Source organism: Sceloporus occidentalis, unplaced genomic scaffold, assembly GCF_023333645.1.
Source record: "Sceloporus occidentalis isolate IW3139 unplaced genomic scaffold, rSceOcc1.0.p SCAF_17, whole genome shotgun sequence".
Taxonomy (NCBI): Eukaryota; Metazoa; Chordata; class Lepidosauria; order Squamata; family Phrynosomatidae; genus Sceloporus; species Sceloporus occidentalis.
The window spans coordinates 11,114,363-11,142,277 of NW_028316997.1; the positions used below are offsets into that span (position 1 = coordinate 11,114,363).

Below are 27,915 nucleotides of genomic sequence, written 5' to 3' on the forward strand. Positions count from 1 at the left end.
AGAGCCCATAGATACACCAGGGATACAAAACAGACAGGTTCGATGCTGCTTGATATTTTACTCGCAAACGTGCCAAGACTTCTGGACTTCATGATCAGAACCATGCCCCCTGAGGGAAATCATGAACTTTCTAGGATAGAAAAGTGGACAATGAAGTAGGTATGGTCAAGTTTTAAGTCAGGACAGGTCAGGTATTTTGGCTAAAGTGATGTTGAACAGCTAATTGGTTCAGTAGCACAAGTGTTTGCACCGGTAAAATGTAAACAGCTGATTGGTTTAATCAAAAGTATTCACGGATTTAATAAAAATAGGGCTGTTCTTGGGTCTAAGCTGCTTACCTGGGCTGACCTAAAGAATCATCATCTGTGTGCTGGTTTAACACTTATGTAGCTAATACGGTTTTACAATGTGCACTAGTTAAACAGTGCGCTAATAGACAATCTCTAAAATAAAAATAAAATAAAGGTCCTTTGCTGCTCCAGTTCTAAACTAACAAAGGAAAAATGAAGAGTTTTTCTTTATACCAAGTTCCTCTCAGATACTGTGTGGGGGGGGGATTCAATATGGCCTGGTCTAGTACGGCCGATGCTTTCACTGCTCTGTTCTTTACCAAACAAAAGCCCTTTGACTACTCTACAACCTGGGAGAGAAAGTAGATTGTAAATTGAAGGGGCTGTGGAGGAACCTGGGTCCTACGTACCGACCCTCTGCTAATGTTCCAACCACTTTGCCATAAAAGTTATATTAATATTCTTAACTTGATTCCATCCAAAGGAGTTTTTTTCTTCCCAAAGTTGTTTCAAAGTGTAATCTGTCAGAATGTAAAACGCGTTTGAGTGTATGGATAATATGTCATATAAAGAACGCGTGTCCCCTCCAGCTTAGGCATCTCTGTCAGAACATGTCTGTGCCCCCCATCTTGTTGTAACATTCTCTTAAGTAATAATTAACATATCTTGTTATGTTTATATTTCGATTGGGCCAGCACATTATTTGGAGTATTCGTATTGGCGCCAGTCTTGTTCTCCAGATGTCAATCCTTATCCATACATTGATAAATTCCTAGTTAGTAAGTTGACTTTTATTGTAATACAATGTTGGTAAATAAACTTGATGTTCTGTCTCCCTAAACATGTTTGCTGTAACACCTGCATGTGAGTTATATACTTAATTGACCTTTTTGACCATACATGGCATAGGGCAAAGATTGTAAGTTCTTGCAGGAACAGGGCCCTTCATTCCTCTTGTAGCTGTGTGTCAATTACTGTATTGTACTTGTCGTTATCTGTAAAATGTTCTTTTATCTTCTACAGCGCTGAGGAATCTGTTGGCACTTTATAAATAAAGTATAATAATAATAGGGCCCATGCTCCCACCTGTCCTGCTCCTAGGTACCTCCTTAACTGAGGTGCCCAGTGCAAGCTGCATGTAGAAATGGCTCCTCTCAAGGTAAGAGGGAGTTTGAGAGACCACCCAGGCAGCAGGAGAGAGAGAGCAGCAGACCTGGGACAAGAGGAACGGGAGAACTGTGAGGGAGAGATGGAGAGCTGTGAGAAGAAGTGAATTTGTGTACGTTTTTCGTGTTAGTGCATCAGTGCATGTTTGTGTAAGAGTACGAAGGGAGGGAGTGAATATGTTTAGTGAGAGTGCAAGTGTAAGTGAGCATGGATATGTATGAGTGTGTGTTAGCATGAGTGTATGTTAGCATTAATGTGTGTTAGCATGTATGTGCAACTGTGTTTGAGTGTGTGTAAATATGTATGCCTGTATGTATGTGAGTTATTGCGGAAAGGGCAAAAGGCTGATGGAGCCACTTGGCTTTACCTGCCTCTGGCCCAGGAGCTGCCAGCCCTCACCTGGTGTTACTATGAGCGTATGCTGGCATTTGGTATTAGCGTGCGTGTGGGTGTTATTGTTGGCAAAGTGTTTGTGTCAATGTATGGCTGAGCCGAGGGGAAGAGAGGAGAGTGTGTGTGTATAGGGTAAGTGTATGATGTTAGCATGTGCAGGTTAAAGTGAGTGTATGTGAAAGGAAGGGGTCTCCCTCTACACAGACAGGGACAACTGCATACTCCAGGCTAGCCTTGGTACAAGTGGCGCAAATCTGATATACATGCATGTATAAAGGGATAGGAATTTCACTAATTTTTGGTGCACCACACAGGGCATCTCACAGTAACGGTTATTATTGGTCGTTACCCCAAGATTATTTTAGATCCTAGCATCATAATCGCCAGAAGTGATATGTCTGCACCTAAATAATAATATTTACTGTATCATTACTGTTTCGAGTGTGTGGAAAATATGTTTATCATGAAGTATAAGTAAAGTTGCACGGGGGGGGATACAATACTAGTAAACAGATCGTTTACTTTCTGTGAGCAGCACCCACCAGTTTCTTAACAACCAGCAGCAGCACCCGGAAGCTCAGCACTGTGACGGGAAGCGGAAGTAGATTATTGACTGCGGCGTGAAAGCGATGCTGAAGCTGTAATCGTTAGATGTGCAGGCGGGGGTAAGAGCGGGAAAACGGCAAAATATGACCGCTTAGTATGTAACTAGTGATTGTGCCACTTTGCAGTTTTATATAAAAATGATTTCCACAGCTTATTAAGCATATATACAGAGACGGCGAGCGACTATACATATAATACATACATTAGGTTTAACATACAGGCGTACAGATCATTTTCGTGTCGTATGTTTGAGTCCACCCTTAGGTATGGTTAGACGTATCAAGTCTATAAGAAGAGTAAGGAAGGAATTTGCTAAGTATGTGTATATACAGAATAGACACTTTTCCCTAATTACTTCCTTTCAGTTTTGGTACTGTTTAACAGCTTTCTAAGGATGGTATTTATAAGAGTACATATCTTATTACAGCATATTAAAGAAGTAATGTTTATTTTTCTTCTCATTAATGATAATGCTGATGGGTAATCAGCATTTTGTTTTAAGGCATCTGGCACAATCCCTACAGCCTGATTTACATGAAACGCCTATGAGCTGTAAGATACAACATGTGTACACAGGTTCTGTGTCATTCTACTGCTTACTAAGAAGTGATATTTGTCCCCAGATGAAGTATGTTCTGTGGGTAGTATCACAGGGACACATTATCACACCCATCTCTTAATACTAAGGCTGTAAGCATACCACATCTCTTGGTGTTGTAAATATGACACCCAGTTGTTTCTAACAATGATACTGTTATTAAGATTGATGTAGAAAGCTGTGTCTATTTTTTGTAGTGATCCATGTCCCTTCCCAGCTTATTAATTAGGCCTAATAATGAATAGCATTCAGCTCATTACAGTTCATACAGTTCATTTCACACAGACCTCTATGCCATGGATAGCAATGCATACGACTCCTCCTCATCATCATCCTGTGATTATTTTTATCCCCAGACATGTTACAACAAAATGAAAATAGTTTTTTGTTGTGAGCTGGCTACTGGTACAAAATTAGTATTAACCTTCTCTCAAAGTTTTATTTTAAAATTAACTTGTTTTTTTGTTTTGTTAAATATTTTACAGATGTTGCCATTAACCATGTCACATGTTTGTGAAGAAGAAGAAGAGTAACATTTTTCTAAAGAGGTTAGTCTTCCAAGCAAGATGAACAGCATCACTCAGCTCTTTAATGACCTATGCCAGTCCCACATTGCAGGATTCCTATGCAATCATGGATTTGGCAGAAGAAAACAAAGCAAGAATAAAGCCAAACGGAGTCTTAAGAAACTGGCGTATGACACCCTTTTTGTCCATTTGTTCCAAGAAGAAGTCCGACAACTACAACCAAATTCCTCAAGGCTCCCTGTGAAAAACAAGATGCTAATGTTATCTTTTAATCTGAGAATGTGTGGGATGAGCTCGGAAGCAGATCGCTTAGAAGAGCTTGTAGAACATCTTGAAAAGCTCAATGGTGCACAAGTTGGAGATGCCTATTCTGTCCTTGAGCTCTTGATAGACCTTGCAGGAACTGGGCCACCTCAGGTCCTTCCACCAAAACGTGACCTTTTTCAAAACAACAAGTATGTGGGTAGAAAACCATGCTACAGTGGCTATGATTATTATGATGTTAGTGTTTTCGAAGCTGACCTTGGGACCTTTCTGGCGCACCAGGAGTGTGAAATAAGCAACACTGTACACAGGACGCTCCAGATCATGGAAGGTGCTCCTGGAGCTGGGCTGCCAGCCATGGGTCTTTTTTCTCAGAACTACCCCATCAGTGATAGGTTTGAAAAAGAAACCCGCGTGTCACTTTTTGGAGCTCTCATTCACAGTCGTACAAATGACATGGATATCAAGCTGGATTTTCCGCCTGTACCAGACAGCGCTGATGTCTCTGGCCTGGCTATTAAAGTATGTAGATTGTTTTTCTTTGTTACTCATTGATTATAATGTTCGATGCTTAAATTAACTTCTTGTGTATTTTTATCTACTTAACTTTATAAAAATAAAAGTACTGAAATTTCTGATTAGTGTAGCTTTCTTTTAATGTGTTCTGATATTCCCCATCATTTACTTATATTATTTCCTAATCATTCTTCTATTTAAATGAATATATATAGAAACACATCTCCCTTCCTAGTAAACCATAGTAAGTAAATAAGTGTTGGTTGTGTACATTATTACCCTTATTATTCATTTATTCATATATATATATATATATATATATATATATATATATATATATACTTGGTCCTCTTTGTGTCTTTCAGGTGCCACAGAGTATAGACCAGTCTGAAGATGAAGGTTTCCAATCAGCGTCGAACATGACTCCAGATTCTCAATCTGAGCCTAGCATGACCCCTGACATCGACCTATGGGAGGCAGTTCTCACATATGGACCCAGCAAACGTCGCTGCTGGGAAAGAATAGGCTGGTATGCTTCAGTTCATTATCCATAGCATAGTGGTTATTTCAATGGTGAAACTAATCCAAATATCACTAAAAGGGTTAATATCAAGAAATCATAGAAAGAAGCAAATAAATAAAGAGCCTCTCATTTCACCCGTTAAATCTTCTCCATAGAAAGCTATTGTGTCTGACTTGTGCCTTTTTGTGTACTTGCTTTGAGTTTGGGGGGTTTTATTGAGCATTTTTTCCTGAGGAAATAATGAAGACGTTTTGTCATCATTGCGTCAATATTTCTTTAAGAAATGATCCAAAGTAACACTGCCTAGATGAAAGATGCTTTTACTTTTATCCCCACACAAAGATATGTATTCTTTAATGCATGAATTCCGCGAATAGATATTATGATTCCTATTGTTTTTATGTTTTTTCAAACTCCAGCATGGTGTTAAATGTCCTTTGAAAGGTTAGTGAGTTGAGGTTAAAGTCTAGTGGGAAGAATATTTATTTAAACAATATATACTTATATAAACAATGAATTGGGGAAGTACATTCTTTTTGCTGAACTTCTAAGGCAAGAAGGAGTGAGCTAGCCTAGTGAATGTGGGCAGACATCTGATTTAAGTACACACATTTTTATTATTTCCATGTTCTGTTGTTTTTCCAGCCCACCTGGTAAGAGAGAAGATCCCTATTTTACAGAGGCTGGACGAGAAGCTTTTGACAAACTGCATAAACTTCATGAGGGAGCCCTACAGATCCTCAGCAATACTGGTTTACAGCCACCGCACCTTGTCATGCTTAGAGAATCGGAGCTTGTGAATGATGTTCTCAATGCCCTCATTGGTGTTGTATCCACTACATTTTCCTTTAATCAGGTTATTGAGCACAGCTTCTACTATGAACAGTTTGCACATTAGAAATTGATTGTAGACAGAAGCATTATTAGGCATCCTGCGCATGATATAGCTGAATGCTAAAAAAGTTGGCGGGATAGATTGTAAAGTTGGCTTCCTCCATAGTTCAGATAAGACACAGATTAAGAAAATAAAAGGGGTTTATTGACTAGAATGTAGGTTGCAGTGAAGTAAAACAATTTTTTGGCTGAATATGTAAGATAAAATCAATGAATTCCTCAGAAGCATTTTTCATGGCCATCTTGGCCCTTGTGGGTATGGATCTTAAGTTCACAGTTCAATCAGTAAGATGAAATGTTTCTGTGCATTTTGAATAATTGCCCGAAAGCTATTCATCAGTGTATGCCTTTTCATAAGGTGTGAGGATGCATCCAGCTAATTCTCTTAAACCATGTGTGCTTCTGCATTTGCAGTTAAGCATTTTATACATTTTGTGTGTGTATTACAAGTAGAGCATTTACTTTGGTGTCTTTTTTTTATTCTATGTCATAGCCTTGATTTCAAAACTGACGACGCGTAAACGGTAAATTTAGGGTTATTTTTCTTTTTTAGTCACTTCAGGCTTTTGTGGTCAAACAAGGAATATACCTGTCCGGAACATCTCCTGACAACATAAGCAATCTCTTGGCTCAAATTGGGGAATATGGAACCTTTTACATCAGACTGAGTCATTTCTCTTTACGGACTGTTTTGGACTCATCGCATAACAAAGGCATTGTGTTTCAGGTAGTGTAAATCGTCACACAACGTACTGTTCAGTAATATGGGATAGAAGCACACCGAAGCATACACCTAACAAATTTAACTCACAAGACACCATATCCCGCAGGCATTTTGTGTGCCCAATTAGGGCATTATCATTAAACATGTAACTAACTTAGAGCATTCCCTCGCCAACAGGCAAAGAATATTCTATAGTTCATGACTTATGATTTCATTAATTTATTGTATATTTAATGAATCTAAGCTCATAGATCTATCATGAGGGAAAGAGTTAAGCAAATTTACCATTCCCAGAGAGAATCTGTACCTTGCAATCACCATTGATTTCACCGTGTTTCCATGGAACTCTGATCCAGCTAGGGGCCCTGGTGTTTTTTCCCATGAGTTCCCTGAGAATGGTGAACTGGGTGTTAATAAATTCACAAGTCTGACTTTTGATCCTTGCATAAAGTCAATAATGAAATAAAAATCAAACTTGCAAACCATCTTGCATAGGTGAATTTACCCATCTGACCTGATTTTACAGAATATTGCCAGTTGATGGCTCATATGAACATCTCCAACATGCCACATTGCAATGGTTACTAATAATATGCCGCATGCTTTGTAAACCAATATATTTTCTCACTTTCGTGTTTTATTGTTTTAATTTCAGGCTTTCACAAGTGGCCTTAGAAAATACCTACAGTATTATCGGGCATGCGTTTTATCCACTCCTGCAACGCTAAGTTTGCTGACAATCAGTTTCCTCTTCCGAAAACTAGGACGCCAGTTAAGGTAAATACATACTGCGGTTTGTCCGGATAATTGAGTAATTTTGTTTTCAAGGGCTTCTGTTAATAATTGAACCCACTTAGAGTATGTGACTGTAAAACTTGGCCTGGATAGCCATTATATGTAAATGGTGTTGCCTACATTTGTGGAAGGGCTGGAAGTCTATTTAAAGCTCTCTTATACAGCCCTCCTAAGACATTCTGCCAGAAACCCCCTCCACTCCTATTACATTTACCCCCTTAAGGATGAGCCCTCTAAGCTGGCTTGCCATCTTACCAGCCGTCACCACCTAGATTTTTCACCGCAATGCAACAAACTGACCTTTCTTCCATATCTTACTTTCCGATACTGCTGTTCTTCCTAATCATTCTCCAACTTACACTATGTTGCCCACACTGTATGCGCGACCACAAATATAATTATATTCATATATACTCCTAAACATTTCCGCTTCGCAATGCTAGCGCTTAAAATGGGCTGGGGCAGATCTGGCAGGGCAAAAAGTTTACAACCTGACTTGTGGCAAAGGTGACACATTTAAAGTCACTGAGCTCTTCAGTGCAACCCATTCTACTGCCAGTGTTTGTCTATGGAGATGGCTGCCTATATGCTTGATATTATAGTCCTGTTAGCAATGGATGTGACTGAAATACCTCAACTCAATAATTAGGAGTGCGGTCCACATATTTCTGGTCATATAGTGTATAAGCCATAACTATAATACACCTTGCTAATGTAATACATACATTTGATTTACAGAAAGTGAGGACCCCGGTTATATGTATGTATATGCTAATATTTTATTCCCCTATGCATTTAAGGAAATATTATAGACTCCGATATCATCAGGATGTTGGCCTTAACTTGTACACACAACTTGTTTTCAGGTACTTGGCCGAGCTGTGCTGTGTTGGGACACTTTGCGCTGGGGCAAACAGGGGAAACAACACATTGTTTCCTACGGTAAGTGTCTTGATGCACTTCAACACTCTTCCTTGCTATTTAATCATCTTCACAAATGTTATCCTGTAAATTAAATTTACAATAACTGTAATTCTGCTTTATAGTTTGAATACTGAAGCTAATGTTTAATGCAACAATCTTAAATGCCTGCATTCATAACAAGCTGATGATACTGTGGCTTTACTTTAAGATAACCCTTTTTTTATTTGTACTAGGTAATTGATAATCATTGTCCTTACAGATGTGGCAAAGAAACAGATAATAGTGGAAATTTTAAAGGTTGCGAATTATTGAGAATTGCTAGCCTTTTACATAGCTGTCAACTACACCATGATGAAAATGGACTTATATAGTAGAACAAAATAATGAGAGAATTGTAGGGGGTCCTCTCCCAAATTCTAGCCATAAAATGTAGCTAGAAAATCCAATGATGTTTGTTAGTAAACTTACTGAGGAGCCAATTAAACAAAGCCAGCTAACGACCAAGATTTAACCTGATTACCAGGAAACATATCAAAGGATGAGACATCAAAGACTACTTCAAGGGGGCAGCCACAACTTCTTCAATACATGCATGTTCTCTGAAGTTCTTTTTCCTATTATATCATAATGTTGCTGGCTATCTGAGGGTGTCAAATGCTTGTTCTCGGATTCATTATTAGAGTGGTTCCTGGGTTACTTCACTGAGGCAAACAGCTCTTGCCGTTCATAGAGGTGCTGTGACTTTAGATGTTTATAGGGTGCAGGATCTTTGCATAATTGCTGTATTTAAACTACATAGCTCACAAGCAATGCCAAGGTCAACTAACATGTTCCCATGAACATGTTTATTCCTTGCGCATACATTTCTGATATTACATCATTTGAAATGGTTTTTTTTGTTTTATACATTCCGTCTGTATGGTGTCTCATATGCTGTGCATTACAGGGAAGTAGGGAGATATTATTACTTTCTATAGATGATTACACACCGTACAAAGCCAAACCTTGTTATTGTATATGATATAAATTTCAATAAAACAAGTTTTAAAACTTGAGTTTGATTTAGTCAGTCGGACACAGCAGCATGCAAATCAAGAATTGTAAACCTAGAAAACATACAATTTGTTCATTTAAATAGTAGTGATTGTTTTGAGATATATGATTGTACACATCATTGTACTTGAATTACCTATTTTCTTACAAGTGCTGACCAACATAATATATTCTCTTTGTTCATTCAGATTTTTTTTCTTTTCTTCAGGGAGTGAAATTACTTTCATATTTATACAAAGAGGCTCTTGAAAACAGCAGCAATGAAAATTACCCAGTCCTGTTGTCTTTGCTAAAAACTAGCTGTGAGCCATACACAAGGTAAACTTACATATACCCTTCATGCGGAAAGCTCCACCAAATTGGCAGCTTTACATAGAATTTGACAGCAGATAAGAGCCATTCGGCCCATCTGGTCTGCCCGTTTTTCCTGATATAAGGACTCACACTTTAATCAGACCTTGGTCTCATCTTAGATTCATAAATAGCTTTATGCCTATCTCATGCATGTGTATATTCCCTCACTGCGTTAGTCTCTAAAAACTCTGCTGGGACACTTCTCCACTTATCTACCACCCTCTCGATAATGTGGATCGAGAAGTGCAGTCTGTGCCTGCTGCTCAGGTCATGTTTTGGATTATAAAACAGAGACATCTGTAAAACGATCGCTCCTTACCCTATAACTATATGATGGAAGTGGTAGGTTAATAAGATGCTTGCCTTCAATGCTACAAGCATATTCACTCCCCTGGACTTTGATTTGATTTACATTTGTCATCAAACTTATGTTAGACAGGTTAAAAACATGCAATATGCGAACAGTCTTATGTTTATGGATGTATGATTTCAGAACACAGGACCAATTTTCTGTTGGATATTTGGACTGACCACTGTTTTATTTGTTCAGGTTTATCTATGATTGGGTATACAGTGGTGTCTTCAGGGATGTTTGTGGAGAGTTTATGATTCGTGTAAATGAAGACTTCCTTGGGTTTAGAGGTATAGTTCACATTTTTTTTTTGTGTTGCTTACACATCCACATGCACTCCTAACATTGGTATATCATGTTTATTAGATAGACGATATTGGACCCATGGATACAGTTTAATTTCTAAAGACGTGGAAGACTGTGTTCCTGTGTTTTTGAAGCACCTTGCTAATGAGATCTATGTTTGTGGGAAAACCATAAACCTGTTGAAACTGTGCTGCCCCAAGGTAAGATTGTGTATGCTGTATGTTCAGAGTGAGCCCTAAGGCCATAGGATTTTACGGAGATACTCATTAGTGTCAAGTGATCTCATGCTGACATTTAACATAATCAAAATTGTATAGATATTGTTTCAGACTGACTCCTAGTAGCTTAACCAATAAAGAGGGGGAAGGCTGAATTATTATTGTTTTGTTTTATATAGCGCCATCATATTCTGGGTAACAATGGAATGCTAACTCAACTTTTTGACAGAAATGTCAATGTTGAGTTAGCAAATAAAAAACAACTCATAGTAAAAAGGCATCCAGACTAGGATGACAAAAAAATACGATATCTATAGCACAGTTTTGTATGTTTGTCTACTGTTGTCACTGAGTTGCACATGAATGTGTTTTGTAATGCTAACCGACCTAACTTACTTATTTTTTTTTATTTTTTTTTATTTTTTTTTTTTACAGCATTACATTTGCTGGTCTGATATCCCAGTGCCAAGAATATGTATAACATTCTCCCTAGAAGAGCTGAAAGAGATGGAAAAAGACTGTGCCATTTATGTGGCCCGAATGGAACGAATAGCGCGCTATAGCTCCATCAGCAGGGAGGAGAAAGTAAGGCCCGATCGGGACAGTATTGGGATATTTCACCTGTAGCCTTGGATATGAAATATATTCATTGTTTCTTTTGGCTGAGTTGGTATTTGTTGATTGCGTATGCTGTGAAGTAAATCCCCATCAGTAATATAACAAAAACCCTTGAATGTATGTGACCTACGACACACCTCAACAGAGGAGTTAATCCTAAAAGATTCCACTGTCTTTGTGGCAGGCCAAAACCACAAAACAAAACTTTCACTTATTTTTGTTACCAGAATTGTCACTAAGCTTCAAATATGAAGTTTAAGTGTTCCAACAGCAGTGCATGGGAACTGAGTGAACAGTACAACGCGAGACCTCAATATGAATAGATTATGAAAAAAAGGGTGAAAGGGGGTGGTCAGGTGACCCTGATTTTGCTTCTGAATATTTTGTATCAACACAAAGAAGTGGGTTAAACTGGTTGTTCAATGGATTAAGTGCCACTCCCTCACAATGTAAAGTAAGCAATGGAGCTATGGGGCATATATCCGACACTTCGTGTTACTTATGTTCATATGGATATGTATCTAAAATAATAGGTTTTTTACATCACAGTTTACTTTTTTTTATTTAGAATTTACAAGCTGAAATTGCCAAACATGAGTTAATAATCCAGGCTCGTGCAGCAACTGAGAAAATCCTGGAAACGTTCAAAGGTATCATTCGTTTTATTATCAGATAGTTGTGAAATAAATATATTTTTTTTTTACACTTTTATTTTTCTCTTCATTTTGATCACAGATCAGAAATTGGCAGAAAGGGCGTACCTGGATACAAAGAAGAGAGAGTTGTTTCAGAAGTTAAAAGATCAATATGAGAAAGACCAAGAGGTATTTGTTTTAATCCACAATCCATGTCCCTTTAAAGCAATTGCTCAGGAAAATTAGATCTAGAACTAACCCTAGCCCTTCACACTATAGGAGTGCCGGGCCATCTTCTTGTTGTGACTGATATAGGATAGAGTCGGTGGATGCTTAATCTATGTCAGCCACCTGCAGTGCTTTGGCCTTTTTTTGATTTTCTGTGGTCTATACTGTTCCGTGCATAATGAAAAGGCTAATCTAACCTAGAGTTGTCGCCATAAATGTAAGGAAGAATCAGTATATGAAAATGTGTTGTTTGTCTTTGTTACCGCAGAGGAGACTTGCGGTGAAACAAGAAGAGGCTGATGATGATTTCAGCTACGCCCGAGAGCTGCGTGATCGTGAGCAAAGGTTGAAGGCGTTAGAAGAAGAACTGGAGGCAAAAGCAAAGTAATTTTTTGCACATCACTTAAATATTGATTGCTGTGTCAAATACCTTAGCTTTAACCCCTTAGGCACCTCAAACAATATTTTGTCTCTCTTCATTCCCCAGGGCAATCGGCAGCGGGACCGCTGTTGCTGGCTGCCTGGGGGATGTTGTCCTGGAAATCTTACTCCTAAACGGTCCAAGTGAATATGTGTCCAATATGCAAGGGTTTACGGCACATTTTCCATCTAAAATCTCATAATAAATCCCAGAAATAAATGCTGAGTATGCTGAAGGACTGGGAGGACAGATTCAGGAAATGATTGCCTATATTAGCATGCCCCTGCCCCTGTAGGGAATTTACAGATTTTACAGATTTTTCTTGACTTTCACATATCCAGTCAGAGAAAAACATGACACAATTGTAATATGTATGTGAAATAAAACACATTTGATTTTTATCACCGACTTCGGAAGATATCGGTTTTGGAAACAGCAGCGTGAGACATGGCAAGATATCCTGGGTTGTGTATGTAATAAGAATTTTTATCCGGATAAATATATATCTGTATATTTATTACGAATATCAGCTTAAAATTGTTTGGAACATAAGCCAAATTTGTGATGTCTGTATCATATATCATCAGTAACTAGTTCTTCATTTTTGACCCATGGTACATTTTATTGATGTAGGAAAATTTTTTACAAAAAACTGAGTTTTATATGCAGCGGAGCAGTTGATCATCCTGTAGCCTTCTCAAAGTATGCTAGGGAGGTTGTTTCAACATTTATTTACAACACGTTTTCCCCTGTGTAGTTTTGTGAATTGCTATTTATGATACAAGCCTGAAGTTCTATTCTATATGTGTAGGCAGGAGCTTATTGAGCATTACAGCGGGTTATCTGTGGAGGCAACTCGGAAAGAACAGAAGGCGCTCTGGAAGCTCCAGCGTCATAGGCTTGAAACTACTAGACTGATTTTTTTCTCGGAAGAGGAAAAGCAACTGCAGGTGTGTAGTATTTCAGCTGTCTGTATGTAGTGTAATTACATTCTGCCAGTTGCTTACATACACATTTGACAGTGCTTGGAATAGCGCCGTGAGATGTGTTTATATCTATTCATCTGTGGTTTTTTTTTTTAGGTGTTACTGGCACAAAATCCAGTAGGAGCACCTGGAGAAAAAATGGATAATTCACCACTTGTCAAGACCAAACAAGACTGCCCAGAAAACTCAAGTCCTCTTTGTGGTGTTCAGGTTGGATTTGTTTTTAGAAATATGTATTCTAGGTGCAAGACACAAGCATAACTGAACATTGTGCCAAACTTGTAAATGGTGGTAATAATTCATGGGATTTTAATATGTATAGCTTGGTGGAAAGAAGAGAATGAGAGGGGTATGAGAGAAACATGCATGGAGGAACTCAAGAAAGTACAGGGAAGTTAATTTCAATGGAGGAGAAATGTTGGAACAAGAGGTTGGAAACTAAATCCCTTTATGTATTAGCCCCTACCACTTCTGGTCGGAGGCTGTTCCATTTATCTACCAGCTTCTCGGTAAAAGAAAACTTCTTTACATTACATCTAAACGTCTGACCCTCTAGTTTTAGACTATGGTCTCTTCTTCTAACATTCTCCGTCTCAGAGTCTGGGCTGTGTTATGTACTGGACATCTCATAAAGCTCCTTTGTGTTATATCCACATTGATCTTGCGCATAATATTCAGGCATGGGAACGAGACATAATTGGCACCTCTTCTTATTTTGGTTACAGAGCAGATTACTGTTGCTTTTTATTGTTCGTGTTGTGGTCAGTTATGTTATTTTTGATAATAGCATTACAATCCAAATCAAGTAGAAATGGTAATATTTTTATGAGCCAATAGCCAGTTTTGCTCAACAAATGCTAGCAGTTATTTCTAAAATGTTAGCTAAAATATACTCAGAACCGCCGCCCATTAAAATGTGTAAGATGCATGTTGAGTAATGTGTTCCCAATATATTAATATTATTTAACTAGACTGCTTTATGGTGTGCTGGTATTATCAACATGTTCTGGTGTGCTTTTTATAGATATCAACTACAGAGTCTTCAGACTTGACCCCTAATAATGGAGAATCCAATGAAGAAATTCTTATAAGTGAAAATAAGGAAATATTGACTTTACTTTCGCAACAAGAAAATCTATGCTTACCTTCAGAATGTGCAAGTGGAGGGGGCAATATAGGTCCATCATTAGATAAACATTCATTTGAGTCTAGTCTTTGCACCCCTGATGTGGACATTGCTGACTTTCTTCCTACATCACCTAATGTGACACAGCAAGTTGAACTGAATGTAGAGCAGTCCCTTGTTGAGGATGCTTTAAAGTATATAGGTTCAGAGATTACTAATGCCACAGAGACACCAGATAGCCAGCCTGTTTCACAATCTGACGTACCAGAGACTAGAGAGTTAAGTTCCCTGTCTGAAAATGTGTATGATTTTAATACAGTTCTTAATCCTGTGGCATTTACACGGCTTTCACAAGAAAGTATTAAAGTTGGGGAAGATGTGTCTAACGTGCAACATTCAAGGCCTCGTTGGAATATTCATGGACATGCATCAGATTCAGCTATTAAAATTGGAGACTATGTTCCGGATATCAAAGTTTTCCATCATCAGGCTAGCGCATATGGCCATTCCTCTGATTCTCACATGAATATTGGTGAGTATGTGTCTGATGTGGATCTTGGCCAGCCTCAGTGTAACATTCATGGCCATGTCTCCTCAGGACATATTAAGGTAGGGCAGTATGCCTCTGATGTAGAATCAAAGCTCCCCAGGAAGAATATTCATGGGCATACATCACAAGGAAACATTAAGGTTGGGGAGAATGTTTCAGATGTGAAACCTTCAAGACCAAGATGGAACATCCATGGGCACGCGTCAGACGCCAATATTAAAATCGGAGAGAATGTTTCTGAAGTTGAAAGTTTGCGGCCTCGATGGAATATTCACGGACATGCTTCACAGTCACATATACAAGTTGGAGAATATGTTTCCAATGTTGAGCCAGGAAAACCCCGCCATAGCGCCTTTGGTCATGTGTCTCATTCTAGTATTGAAGAGGGATACTGCTCCTCAGACATCCATGTAAAAGGAGTGCAGAAATCTGAATTTGGTCATTCATCGGACTCTACAGTTCAGTATTTAATGTATGGCAAAAAATCGAACACCAACAAGATAATTGAAAATAAATCAAAAGGGGCTGATGGAGCAGAAGAACAAACTTCAGAGCATACAGATTCATCTGATGCTGTAACTGTTTTGTCACCTAGCCCTGAAGAAGACGAGGCAGAAGATATACCTATAGCAGGTACATTTGTGGTTTCTTACTTTCATTGAATCTATAGTAAAGAAAAGGAACAGCTCAGCATTAAAAAAGAAGCACTTTGCAGTCCACTTTACATTCACTCAGGATTCTGGAATAAATAAATGCAATTGTGCATTATTACAGTTAATTGTACAAATGTAATAATTTGTCTTGACTTTCCTCGTCCTATCTATTCTAACTGCATACCATAATGTAGTCTCTCGTTTTTAGCTCAATTTACAGACTTGTAAATTCATTCTCCTTAGCTACTTGAAGTTCATCTAGCAGCAGCCAGTACCCACTGTCTTTCCACTTTGTATTCATTGAACTTCAACTGTGTTTATTTAACTTTTGGGAGCACAAGCTGTAAGCTAAGCTAAACTTTTAAATGGCGTCTTTACGTAGTATTAGAACTGACAAGCAGAGACAGAAAATTAAACTCCGTTTGTACATTTACAGATTGTTTCATAAACTGAGCCCAGTGTTGAATGCGCCATCTTGTGATGTGAATGGGAAACATTACTAGCCCCTGTGGCCAGCAGATATCTTAAAATCAGCCTGCTCTGAGCTAGTAGAATGGGAATCTTCCCAAATGAAAGTTTTGTAGGGCCCTTGTTGGCGCCCCTCCCATTCCATTACTAAAATAGTCTCTTGTACAAGCACGTATGTATCTGAAATCATTGCTTTTTTAACCTTTTACATTTTTTTTGTTTCAATGATAGAAAATCCAAGTGAGGGCCAAGTGCCTGTTTCTTCAAGCTCTCTTGCTGATGGCCAGGTAAATCATTACTCCGCTAATTTACAGCTTAAGTAACCCATTTTCATCAGTGATTTGTTTAGCCAATTATATGATTTTTCCTTACATGCTTGTTACTTCACTCTCAGTTTAAAATAAAAAATGCAAAATGCAGGTAATCAAGAAAAATGGATATGTCTGTATTGGTCCAAGAAAGGACTTTAGAGTCACATAAGCAGTGAAAATTCACGGAAACGCAAAGAATACATTGTGCGCATGCTCTGTAGAACTCTATTGAAGTCTCTGGGAGTGTGACAAGTATGATATCTGAGCATGGATATTAAACTAGCAAACTTGTAAGAGAACAAAACTCTTATGCATTAGAAAATAACCTCCCCCTAAACTGGGGCTACACTGTCTGCAATTGTGTTGGTGATTATTTTCATATTTTAATGTGCCTGCCCTTGTCTTTATCGCTGTTCCCCTAGCATGGTGCTTCTGCCTGCCAGGAAGGAGGGCCAAGCGTCATTGAGTTAAATTCAGGGCACCCACCCAGTGCGTGTAATCCTGCAGAAGAGGATGCTTGTGCTGCCGATGTCACATGGGAGAAAGAACAAAATTATCTTCAGGCCTTGGCAGCCAAATACTGCCTGGAAAAATACCAAGACCGTTACGAAATAATGTGTAAGTGGCTTTGGAAATTAGGGAGCTGTTCTGCAAATTACAATTTCTACAATTCAAAATAAGTAACTGAAAAATCATTTGACTGTCTACAGCAGAGCCTCCAGTTTCACATCCGCTGAGCCACATTATGCCCCGACAGTTCGCCTTCCCCATGGATCCTGACATTCATTCAGCTACAGATGAAAGTGCCGTGCAGCTCATTGAACTTCTGTCTTTGCCAGTGCTGATGAAATACTCTGTCACTGCTCCCATGGTATCCCAGTGAGTATGACTATTAAAGACATCATTAAGGGTCGTAGTCATTTTGCTTTCACACATGTATGCTAATACAGGGCTCGACAAATCCCAGACGCCAGGTCGCCATGGCGACTCAGAATTTTGTCCTGGCGCCTAGGTGTTTGTCAGCCTGTGATCGCGGGGGCACTGCTGCTGCTGTCTGCCCAGGAGTCTGGGCAGACAGCACAGCCACACAGAGCCCGCCCCCGAGCCTGAGATCACTCCCACGGAGTGATTCTGTAGGCTGAAACAGCAGCTTCAGGAAAGGGGGTTGAGTGTTGATTGGGTCCCCACACAAGTGTGGGGACCTGACACAACACCCCCATGCTGCCTGATCCCTCCATGAGAGCGATAGTGCAGCGTTAACCCCTTCAATGCCGCGATCGCTGCATTTTAGGGGTTAATTCCCGTTTTGTACGGGGCTCTGCTGCTGGTGGTCTGCCTGGAAGTCCAGGCAGGCCAGCAACAGCAAAAACGAGCCCCCACAAGCCCTGTGATGACTCCTGTAGTCATGGAAGCCTACAGCAGTCATCAAAGAGACCCCCCCCTGCAATGGCTGGTCTATAGACCAGCAATTGCGTCCCAGCTGCCAGAGGCAGCTTCAGGGACAAGGGGAGAGGGTTCTTTGGTCTCCACATGAGTGTGGGGACCTGACACAACACTCCCCTGCTGCCTGATCGCTCCATGAGAGCGACAGTGCAGCGTTAACCCCTTCAATTCCACAATTGTGTATAACACATTCGTGGCATTGCAGGGGTTAACATTTGTCCCCACAAGCTTGTGGGGACTAAATATCAGTCAATGCTGTGCTCCAATGGAACATCAGCATCGAAAGCGTTAAAAAAAAAAAAAAAAAAATTGCAAAAAAACACAAAAAACAGCACTGACCTGAAAGTCCAGGGTGCCTCCAGGTCAAACGCTGTGAGTTTAGTAAGTGGGCTGATGATGATCAGATCACGCCTGACCAACTGTTAGTTTAAAAAAAAATCCTGGCTCCTAACTTTTTTAGCTGGCGCCTAGATTCACAACAAATTTGTCAAGCCCTGTGCTAATATATATAGTGTAAGGTATCACATTTAATAGAGTGCATTCCCTTAAGATTGTAAACTTGCAAGCAGGGCTCTCTCCACCTAATGTATCGGTTTGTCTTAGTCTGTCAATTCTAGTCTTGTCAGACCCCTTGAATATATGTATTGTAAGAAGCGCTGCGTAAATTGTTGGCGCTATATAAATAAAAGAATAATAATAATACAACACAAGATAGTAGAAATCCAATAAAACGCAAATATTGTGGGTTTATTGTTGTCTAGTAGAGGACTGCATTGGGAGGCGGGACCCACTAAAAACTTGTGGGCAGTCTTGCTGGGGCTGCGGGCGGTTGGGGCTGCGGGCGGTTGGGCACTGTGTTTTGATTCAGTTCACTATGCACTAAGTTATATTATATATCACACTTGATTATATGCATTTTAAAACATATATTCCTGCATATACATTAATATAAAATATGAATTCATTATGTACAAACATATTCATACATACATTAACATACAAATAATATAAAATACTTAAAACATATAAGTGATGGATATACAACTTTGTTCTACACAGCGGTCCTAATGTTAAGAAAAACAGATGTATGTTCATAGGGCATTTTCATTTCAGAGTCTGATTTCTTAAACATATAACCTTGTGATAATGAATACATTACTTCTGCCAACTTCTGATTCAGCAGTTTGTATTAGGCCTGTGCTAAAAATGGCTAATATCTTCCACTGTACTAATTCATATAAAATTGGCCAGATACGCTAACATTGTGCAGTCGCATCACATTATAGAGTTGACATACAAACGATGCATAGCTAAAGATTTTGAGCTTTTCTCTTGAAAGTTTAATCATTTGCATTGGTAGACTATAACATTGATCATTGGTAGCATTGGTAGACTATAACATTGATCAATAATTAGTTTTGCAGAAAGCAGGCTTTTAAGTCGGTTTAACTAGCTGGTTTGGTATGAAAAGCTACATGCGTTCAATTTTTACTTCTGTTTCTCCAGTGTTTCTCTTGTAAATAAAGCCATAGTGGATTTCTATTTTGTGGAACTGAACATGGAGAAGCATTTTGAAGCAATAAGACATTTTCTACTGATGGAAGATGGCGAGTTTGCACAGTCTCTCAGTGACCTGTTATTTGAAAAGGTAAATCTGAATTTTGACATCAAGACAAATGGGCAGACTAGATTTCGGTATTAACAGCAACAAACAAGGGAAATAATTATATGCTTTTATATGGCACTGTTTTATTTCCAGTTTTCCCCCCAGGAGGTTTTAATTTGTGCATCAGTGTGAACCCCCGTAATCTCCCCAGGCCACTTCCAGTGTAGTCTAGGTAATGTGGTCTTCTTTTCTTCCTAAACAGCAGTTCCCACTAAATACAATGTCTGTTATCAGCTTTAGATAAGTGAATGATGACTAATGCGCTAATCTACACTCATTCTATTACAGTGTTTCATTCTATTACAATAATCCTATAAGGAAAATGAATACTTTTCCAAGGTAAAGGAGGCAGTTTGCAGGGATAAGTATAACATTATTACTGCAAGAGCAAAGGTCAGGCAGGCTGAATTATCACGTTCCCGCAGCTGGGACCAAATGAGAGGTTTCTCCTTCATCTTAATGTTCAATTTTAACCACTTTATAAGGCATTACATCTTTTTTTTTTAAACTAAGGTTTGAACTGTATTATTAATATACGATTAGCTACTTCAACCGGGTCAGAACAAATTCATATAGAAAATACATCTTGTACCACACTTTTGATGAACGTTTTCTTCTGCAGCTTGGATCGGGACAAACGCCAAGTGTGATGCTCACTCCCTTGGTTCTTAATTCCATATTGAACAAAGCTCTGCAATATAGCCTGCACGGGGACTCAAATCTTGCATCCAATCTTTCTTTTGCACTCAAATATCTTCCAGAAATGTTTATACCAACAGCACCTGATACTTTAAGTTGCTTGGAGTTAAAATACAAGGTGAGCTACTTTTTATTTTCTTTTTCAAAGTATGATGAATATTAGTAATAAATAAAACATTGCCCTAAAAAGAGATACTCACAGGAAGGTCTGTCAAGGTCTGACATCTAGATTAGATTTTACAAATGAACCTACTATACCTACTATAGCTGCAAATCTTATTTCTTCTCTCTGGCAGATTGGTTGGCCTCTGAATATTGTCATAACAGAATCCTGTATGAACAAGTACAATAAGATCTTCTCGTTTCTACTTCAGCTGAAGCACATGGTGTGGACATTAAGAGATGTTTGGTTTCACTTGAAAAGGACTGGTAAGGCTTTGGACCCATACCTGATATACTGTATGTTGGTGCTGTATAGATCAATAAGAAACATGGGGCTAATGGGGCTAAAACATAGTGTTTTAATACACTATGGATTTTCATTAGGTCCTGCATTAGCAGTATGTTTTCTGTACTGTACTTTTTCACTTTCATGCTCATTTCTTGGTCTCTTCACAGCGTTGGTGAACAAGGCATCTTCCTCTGTCCAGTATCGGCAACTCCAGCTTTACCGGCATGAGATGCAGCATTTTGTTAAAGTTATCCAGGGATATATCGCCAACCAGATCCTGCATGTTACCTGGTGTGAGTTTAGAAACAAACTGGGTACCGTTAGCAACTTGGAGGAAATTTACAAGACACATGCTGATTACCTCAACAAGGCACTTTTTAGGTAAAAACTGTATAACCAGTGCTTTTATTAATGTTTTGTGTCTTGGCAAATATGTCAGTTGTACACAATTTTTTGTTGCAGTTACTTTAATACAAAAAATATTGCTATATATGTGTGTTTAAAGTATTAATTATATATAGTATAACAATTATATGTATAATATATGCTTATAAAAAGGTATAAATTTGCAGCTGCTCCCATGAACATTTAGTTGTGATATACAATATCTGGTCTGTAAGACACCTGATCTGTCTGTTTAGGTTAATCGTAATATACTATACTAGTTAATTAACATTTCTTTGTGAAAAATGTAAGATTATTTCTTTAGGAGGTGCAGTGCATTAGCTGGGTTAGGACCAAGTGTGAAATATCAGAACGCAACTGAAGGGCTGTAGTGACGACCGTTATATTTGCAGCATGTTGTAGACCGTGACCAAGTCCCAATATAGCCATTACAGAGTTACCATATGAGATGAGAACTTTACAGATTTGATAGTACTATTCATATGTATTAACAAATTAATCAGAGATGCTAATTTTCATTCAAACTGTTTTTCCTTTGTTTCTCAGGGGACTAATGACTGAAAAAGCGGCCCCACTAATGAATATTATTCACAGCATTTTCAGTCTTATTCTGAAGTTCCGCATACAGCTAATCTCACAGCCATGGAACTGTGATAAAGGGAAGCAGATGGCTACTCACCCAAATTTTGGCCTGATGCAGCAGTCCTACAACACTTTCAAGTATTACTCCGACTTCCTTTTTGAAGGTAAGATCCATATAAAGGTAGTATTGGCCTCCTACTCTTCTACAGTTCCTAATCTGCAGCCTTACGTAAAATGGCATTAGTATAGAGGGGGTTTTGTGTGGTGGTCGATTCCATTCAGATATTTCACTAGGTTTTCTTTTTTGTTCTTCCCTCCAGTGGTAACCAAACTTGTAAGTCGAGGATATCAGCCACATCTGGAAGATTTCCTTTTGAGAATTAACTTCAACAACTACTACAAGGAGACCTGAACACCATGGCTGCATTGTAAACGTGTGTCCCACGCTTTATTTTGTAAATAATTGTTTGTTAATAAAAAGTATATACAATTATAGTATGACCAATAAATTATAAAACTTTTTTTGAAATAACTGGCTTGTCGCTTTTGATTGATGGAAATATCACGTGTGCGGGATTTGTTTTTTGCATCATAAAAAACACAGCAAAGACGGCAAACACAGCACAGGGTTATAGTAAAAGTTCAGCTGCTTTGTATAAAGACCTTTGTTTTTAATCACCATTGTTTATTGACAGATGTGTAATGAGGAATATATACAAAGCTTTACATGTTACTTAGCCATACACAAAGCTACAATAGTGATGTAAGTGGATATGTTCATTACACGTTGTAAACAGAATAAATCGCTAGCAATAAGGGTTTCACTGTTTGCATTCCATGTACCGATGGGAGAATACCTGCCTTTATATTTACGGAATTAACTGTTTTAGTGACACTTTTCAAAAACATCTGTTATTGTCATTTTGTGGAATCTTTAAAGTTTTCAATGCCAAACCAAAACCTTTTAAAACGAATTGTGTGTTATGTCCGTTCTGATATTAACTTTCTTTGAGCAATATAAATCAATGTTATATAGTCATAAAATGTTCTCCCTTGCCATACCTAGCAATAAAACAAACAAGCTCCCCACCCCAAATTATGCTGGAGCAGAAAAAATGTATATTATACATATATAAGACTTAACCATTATCCCCAATGTGTGTGTGTGTTGCTATCCTACCAATTTTTTTGTGATCTATCCATGATGTTCATGTGGTCTAGTGGTAGACCTTTCCCTTTAGTGGCCTGGATGAATGTGTTAGGAAATAGCATTTTAATCATTTTCTTTTTGTTTTGTGCAAAAAGGCTTATGCCACTTTCTTACCATGCACTGGATTGTAGCTTCAATGGTGGGTGTTTCCATGATGCTTTGATTGCATGCTCATAGGTGGTGGTCCTTCTTGCCCAGTATGTTGCAGGGATGGTGGCTTCCCTTGTTGGTTGTGGGTATTGCAGCAGAGCAGCTTTCAATGTGCATACATGTACCACCACATATACCCTGGAGGTTCCACCATGGTGACTTTTTAAAGGGAAACCGTTCTGTTAATTTCATATGGTATTGTCTGGTTTGTTTCTCTGAATATGTTGCTGCTGCTTTGTTATGGACAGGTTTTGGTGCTCCACTTTGACCTCTTAGGTCTTAGTTTTATTCATTTAGGACATCCTCTGGTCAGAAGATTCTAGAGGGTTTTCTGAGGATGTCTGTTGTAATGTATTCTAGAACCAAAAATGCTACCTGTTTCGTCTGTTTAAAAAAAAAAAAAAAAAAAAAGCTTTAAAGACCCGAAGAGGTCTTTGTGCTCTGCATGTACGAGAGAAGAAAAAAATGCTAATGAATGAATTCAGAATGACATGCCACGCATCCTTGCATCTCCAGTCTGTGCCTGCCCCTTCAGTTCAGTGGTCAGTTAGATGCCATTTTGGAAGCATGCATTAGAGGACTGCATCTGGATGCGGGTCCCATCAAAAAACTTGCGGGTGCGATCGGTCAGGCAGTGTACCTACAGGTGCCAGTAATCCTTCGCACTCCCGTAAGGCTGTCTTCTCGTTGTTTGCACACAGCATCTCTTCTCTTGTTCCGCCCAGAGACCTTGCGAAGTCATGCGAATTTACATCACTTCCCGTGACTCCGCTGGGTCCCTGGGCGGAACAAGAGAAGAGGCGCTGTGAGGGAGCAACGAGAAGGCAGCCTTGCGGGAATGCGCGGGAAATATGCAGTTCAGGTAAGGGGGTGAGTGGGATTGGACACAAATGTTGCAGGAGTGGAACACACGTTGTGGGAGCAGGTGGTAGTGGTCAGAATTTCAGCAGGAGCAAGATTAAGAAAGGTGTAAATTTTTTGTAGAATTTTTATGCTTATGGCTTAACGGGTTTGGGGGTTGTGAACGGGGGCAGGAGCGTTATACTGGCTAGATGTTATGCTAGGGCAATGGGATGTAAGGTTTTTAAATTTTTTTATGATTATTATCTTTTTTATATATATTTAATTAATTAAAATTTTTTTATATATATATTTTTTAAAAAAATGGTTAGAGGTCCTCTTAGGGACCTCCTGAACATGCCACAATGACATCACTTAGCTCACATTATTATTTTTTATTATTATTTATATTATTATTTTAATGATTTCTTTATTATTTTTTTAAATGAATAAACTTTTTTTTTCTCCTTCTGTTTCAGGACGGGAGGGGGAGTGAGAGAGATGGTTTCTGACTCCCCTCCCCGCGATCCCCCTGCACCGATCACACTGTGATCTCTATGCAGGTCCTCAGAGACGTGCATAGAGATCACAGCGCCTGTGCCTCATCGGAGGACAGGATATCCCCTGCGATCAGGCATTCCCTTCCGGGTTGTGTCACTGCTGACGTAACCCGGAAGGGAATGTGAGATCGGGCAGTTTGAAATGTAACAGCTTTCCGGCTTTCATGCCGGCTTCTGCTGTCAGGTCTGTTTGTCCAGGAAATCAGAGGTCACCACTGAACAGTTGGTCAGCCAATCAACAATCACCCATAAATTGTCTGCCAAGCTGTATTACATTATATTAGGAACATTCAATCCCCCTAGGACTGATGGATGCTGAAGTTAAAAAAAGAACAAATGCTTTTTTGTTGAGACAGAAGATTTTTTGTACTAACTGGTTGTGTTGTAATAGGTCAAGCTTTCTGAGCAAAATTGGCAGCAGCTGTATAGGAGTCGTAGGAAAAATACCATCTTATATAGATGGAACCTACCTGTGAAGGAGAGTGGGAACCAGTTCCTAAAATCTTGCTCCATTCTGGAAAGAATGGGAGTGATATTACGTTTGTAAAGGCGATGGAGATCTGCAGGGATAACCAATCCTAGGTATTTTAACTGTGGTAAAAAGGACCATTTGAACGTAAATGGATATGTCAAAGCGTGCCTCCGTTTTCTGAGCATTAATTAAAAAGCTAGATGCCTTATGAAATCCAGGATTTGCAATTGAAAATTGATCATTGATTTGGGTTGTGACAAGAAAAGTAGCAAATCAACTACTACAGTTAACTTCCTCAGAGCCAATGATAATTCCAGGGTATTCTGGGGATTGTTCTAAGATTATTATTAGTGGTTCAATCGCCAGACTAAATAGTAAGGGTGGGAGGGGACATCCTTGCCGCTTGCCATGTTCTAAATGGAAATCATTTTAATTCAGATTGTTTACAGTTACCTGGGCATGGGTTTTCAAAAATGAGGAAAATGGGCCCCAAAGAACCCTGCCAGGATATACGATTAAACGCTTTGTATAACAGCTGATGATAATGTTTGATTTAGATTGATGCAGTATGGTATGGGCTAAAGCTGCAATTAGCATGCACACATTTTTGGTGGAATGTCTGGGATGGGCCCATCATTTTAGCCAACTTAAATTGCAATTATTGTGGATAGCCATTATTTTGGATAGTCTTCTCAGATCCTGATTTAAGAGGGATATAGGTCGGTAAGAGGATATTGAAGAAGGATCTCTGTTAAGTTTGTCTTTGGAGAATGTTCTATAAATTGCATAACTGCGCTTCCAGATGGAGACTCTGTGGTGACAGCTTGTTCAGAAATATGTGCTAATAAGCGCTCTCTAGCAGCTGTGCTTAACCTGAGCAGATTCGCTTTTTGAAAATTTGAGATAATTGCAGCCGAATCAGATGGTTCAGCACTGTATTGGTTTTTGAAGTAGTTTGCGAAACGATCTGTAAATTTGTATGTGTGCCTTGTGGGTGTGTGATTTTTAGAATCTTCTGTGGTTTATGACAAGGTTCAGCAGGAGTTGGCCAGGTCTGTCACTGCCTCTAAAGTATTTATTGTTCAGGTAGGTCTGGTTAAGTATAGCTTTCTCAGTGGCCCATGCATCATATAATGTATATGTACCAACCCAAAATGGTCAAGGACAGGTGCTGTGGTTAAAGTGGCAGCGGAACTACTGGAGGCAGATCTGTCTAAGGTCAAATTCGTTATCGGATTGAAATTGCTTCCTAAAATAAGATTGGGGGTGGAGATTTGCTAAAAACAAGTGTTGGCCAGAGGTAGGGGCATGCACAGGGCCGGCCTTAGGGGTGTGCGACCTGTGCGACCGCACAGGGCGCCATGGTAGCAGGGGCGTCTGACCGGGACTTAACTTAAAACATCGGTCTTTTTTTTGTTTGTTTGTTTTTTAAACTTTATTTAACATCATTCATGTTAAATAAAGTTTAAATCTAATTTAATCTAAGTCCCGGGCAGGGGACGAGCAACCGCTCGGCGCCCCTAACTCTCCGTGACTCCGTCGCGGTGCCGGCATCTCATGTTGAGCGCCAGACTATTCCGGCGCTCAACATGAAATGCCGGCACCCCGGCAGAGCGAGAAGACAGATGCCTCCCGCTCTCACCGCAGGACTCCGGCAACAAGGTAAGTGTGTGTGGGGGTGTAGTTTGAAGGAGCAGAGGGGGGGGGTGTAGTTTGAAGGGGCGGGGGGGGGGGTGTAGTTTGAAGGGGCAGGGGGGGTGTAGTTTGAAGGGGCAGAGGGGGGGGTGTAGTTTGAAGGGGCAGAGGGGGGTGTAGTTTGAAGGGGCAGAGGGGGGGTGTAGTTTGAAGGGGCAGAGGGGGGGTAGTTTAAAGGGGCAGAGGGGGGGTGTAGTTTGAAGGGGCATAGGGGGGTAGTTTGAAGGGGCAGAGGGGGGGTAGTTTGAAGGGCCAGAGGGGAGGGGTAGTTTGAAGGGGCAGAGAGGGGAGGTAGTGAGGGGGGGGGCACCAGAGGAGTAGTCCGCACAGGGCGCCACAACGCCTAAGGCCGGCTCTGGGCATGCACACAAACTAATGTGAACAGTTCATTTTCAATTCTGGTTGCTAATATGACATATCTTCCTTCTGGTTCTCTAATAATAGATTCAACTGTGTATGTTAATGTTTTAGCAAAGAGAATGGAAGCTTCCCTTGATTTGCTTGTGTGCATAGCAAAGTAACTTTCCCACAACCACGTAGCATGTCCAGTATGTATGTCTGGGTCTACCCAATGGGTTTCCTGTAGAAATATGATATCAGGTTTAAATTTATTAAGATGGCAGATTACTTATTTTCTTTTTAAACCTTCCACATTCAATGTTAGGATAAGCAATGCTTGCCTTCTATGGGGTGAATCTGTTGCAGGTGTCATAAAAATAAATCAAGTAGGTGGTGAACCATTACCCTATACCCATACATATGGGCAATGTGGCGATGAAGGAAACCCAAATGTGAGTCGGGGGTGTGTCCCAACAAGTGTCACCCCTGTCCCATAAGAAAGAGAACATTTCTTGTATTTCTTCAAGTGATGAAGAAAGTGGCTAGTTTGTGCACCACACAGCAAGAGGTGTAAGAGAAACCAAGGTAAGCCAGAAATTGTTTCAATTCTGTAAGTACTCACGTCCCTTCATAAAGTATGAGCAAGCTTGGAGATCTCACTCAGTGCACATCATGCCAGATGTGGCTGAGGTTGGAGCTCTGAAGAGGCACATTGAAATACTGAGAGAGATTGACAATCTTGCAAGAAATCTCACTGAGCAGAGTTTAGATGGGGCCTATAGCATTGAGGGAGTAGATCAGCCTGAAGGGAGCCAGGCGCATAGCTGGGTGACAGTTAGACATGGTTGCAGTGGAGGAGGGAAGCCAGTCCTGAGTTTGCCCATTTAAGTGAGCATGTTGCGG

The 27,915-nt window shown here is 39.6% G+C and overlaps 1 protein-coding gene across 1 annotated transcript; it reads left to right on the plus strand.

Annotated features, from left to right (window-relative positions):
- Positions 1–3,620: 3,620 nt before the first annotated feature.
- On the plus strand, positions 3,621–22,158 carry LOC149302841 (gamma-tubulin complex component 6-like). The gene is made up of 25 exons (XM_089482013.1): positions 3,621–4,367; positions 4,727–4,890; positions 5,530–5,740; positions 6,332–6,505; positions 7,158–7,279; positions 8,164–8,239; positions 9,483–9,592; positions 10,179–10,270; positions 10,347–10,486; positions 10,940–11,089; positions 11,691–11,772; positions 11,858–11,946; positions 12,254–12,369; positions 13,218–13,356; positions 13,489–13,602; positions 14,417–15,701; positions 16,648–16,660; positions 16,991–17,118; positions 17,211–17,379; positions 19,450–19,591; positions 20,232–20,426; positions 20,605–20,737; positions 20,927–21,140; positions 21,711–21,910; positions 22,067–22,158. The coding sequence occupies exons 1-25, from the start codon at positions 3,621–3,623 to the stop codon at positions 22,156–22,158; spliced, it is 5,097 nt and encodes a 1,698-aa protein (XP_089338139.1).
- The last annotated feature ends 5,757 nt before the right edge of the window (positions 22,159–27,915 follow it).

Bases quoted from the DNA above. Each gene is read 5' to 3' on its own strand.
- LOC149302841 (XM_089482013.1), top strand. From the start codon at position 3,621: ATGAACAGCATCACTCAGCTCTTTAATGACCTATGCCAGTCCCACATT. The intron at 4,891-5,529 runs GTATGCTTCAGT...TTGTTTTTCCAG, and splicing joins TGCTGGGAAAGAATAGGCTG to CCCACCTGGTAAGAGAGAAG. The intron at 10,487-10,939 runs GTAAGATTGTGT...TTTTTTTTACAG, and splicing joins TGAAACTGTGCTGCCCCAAG to CATTACATTTGCTGGTCTGA.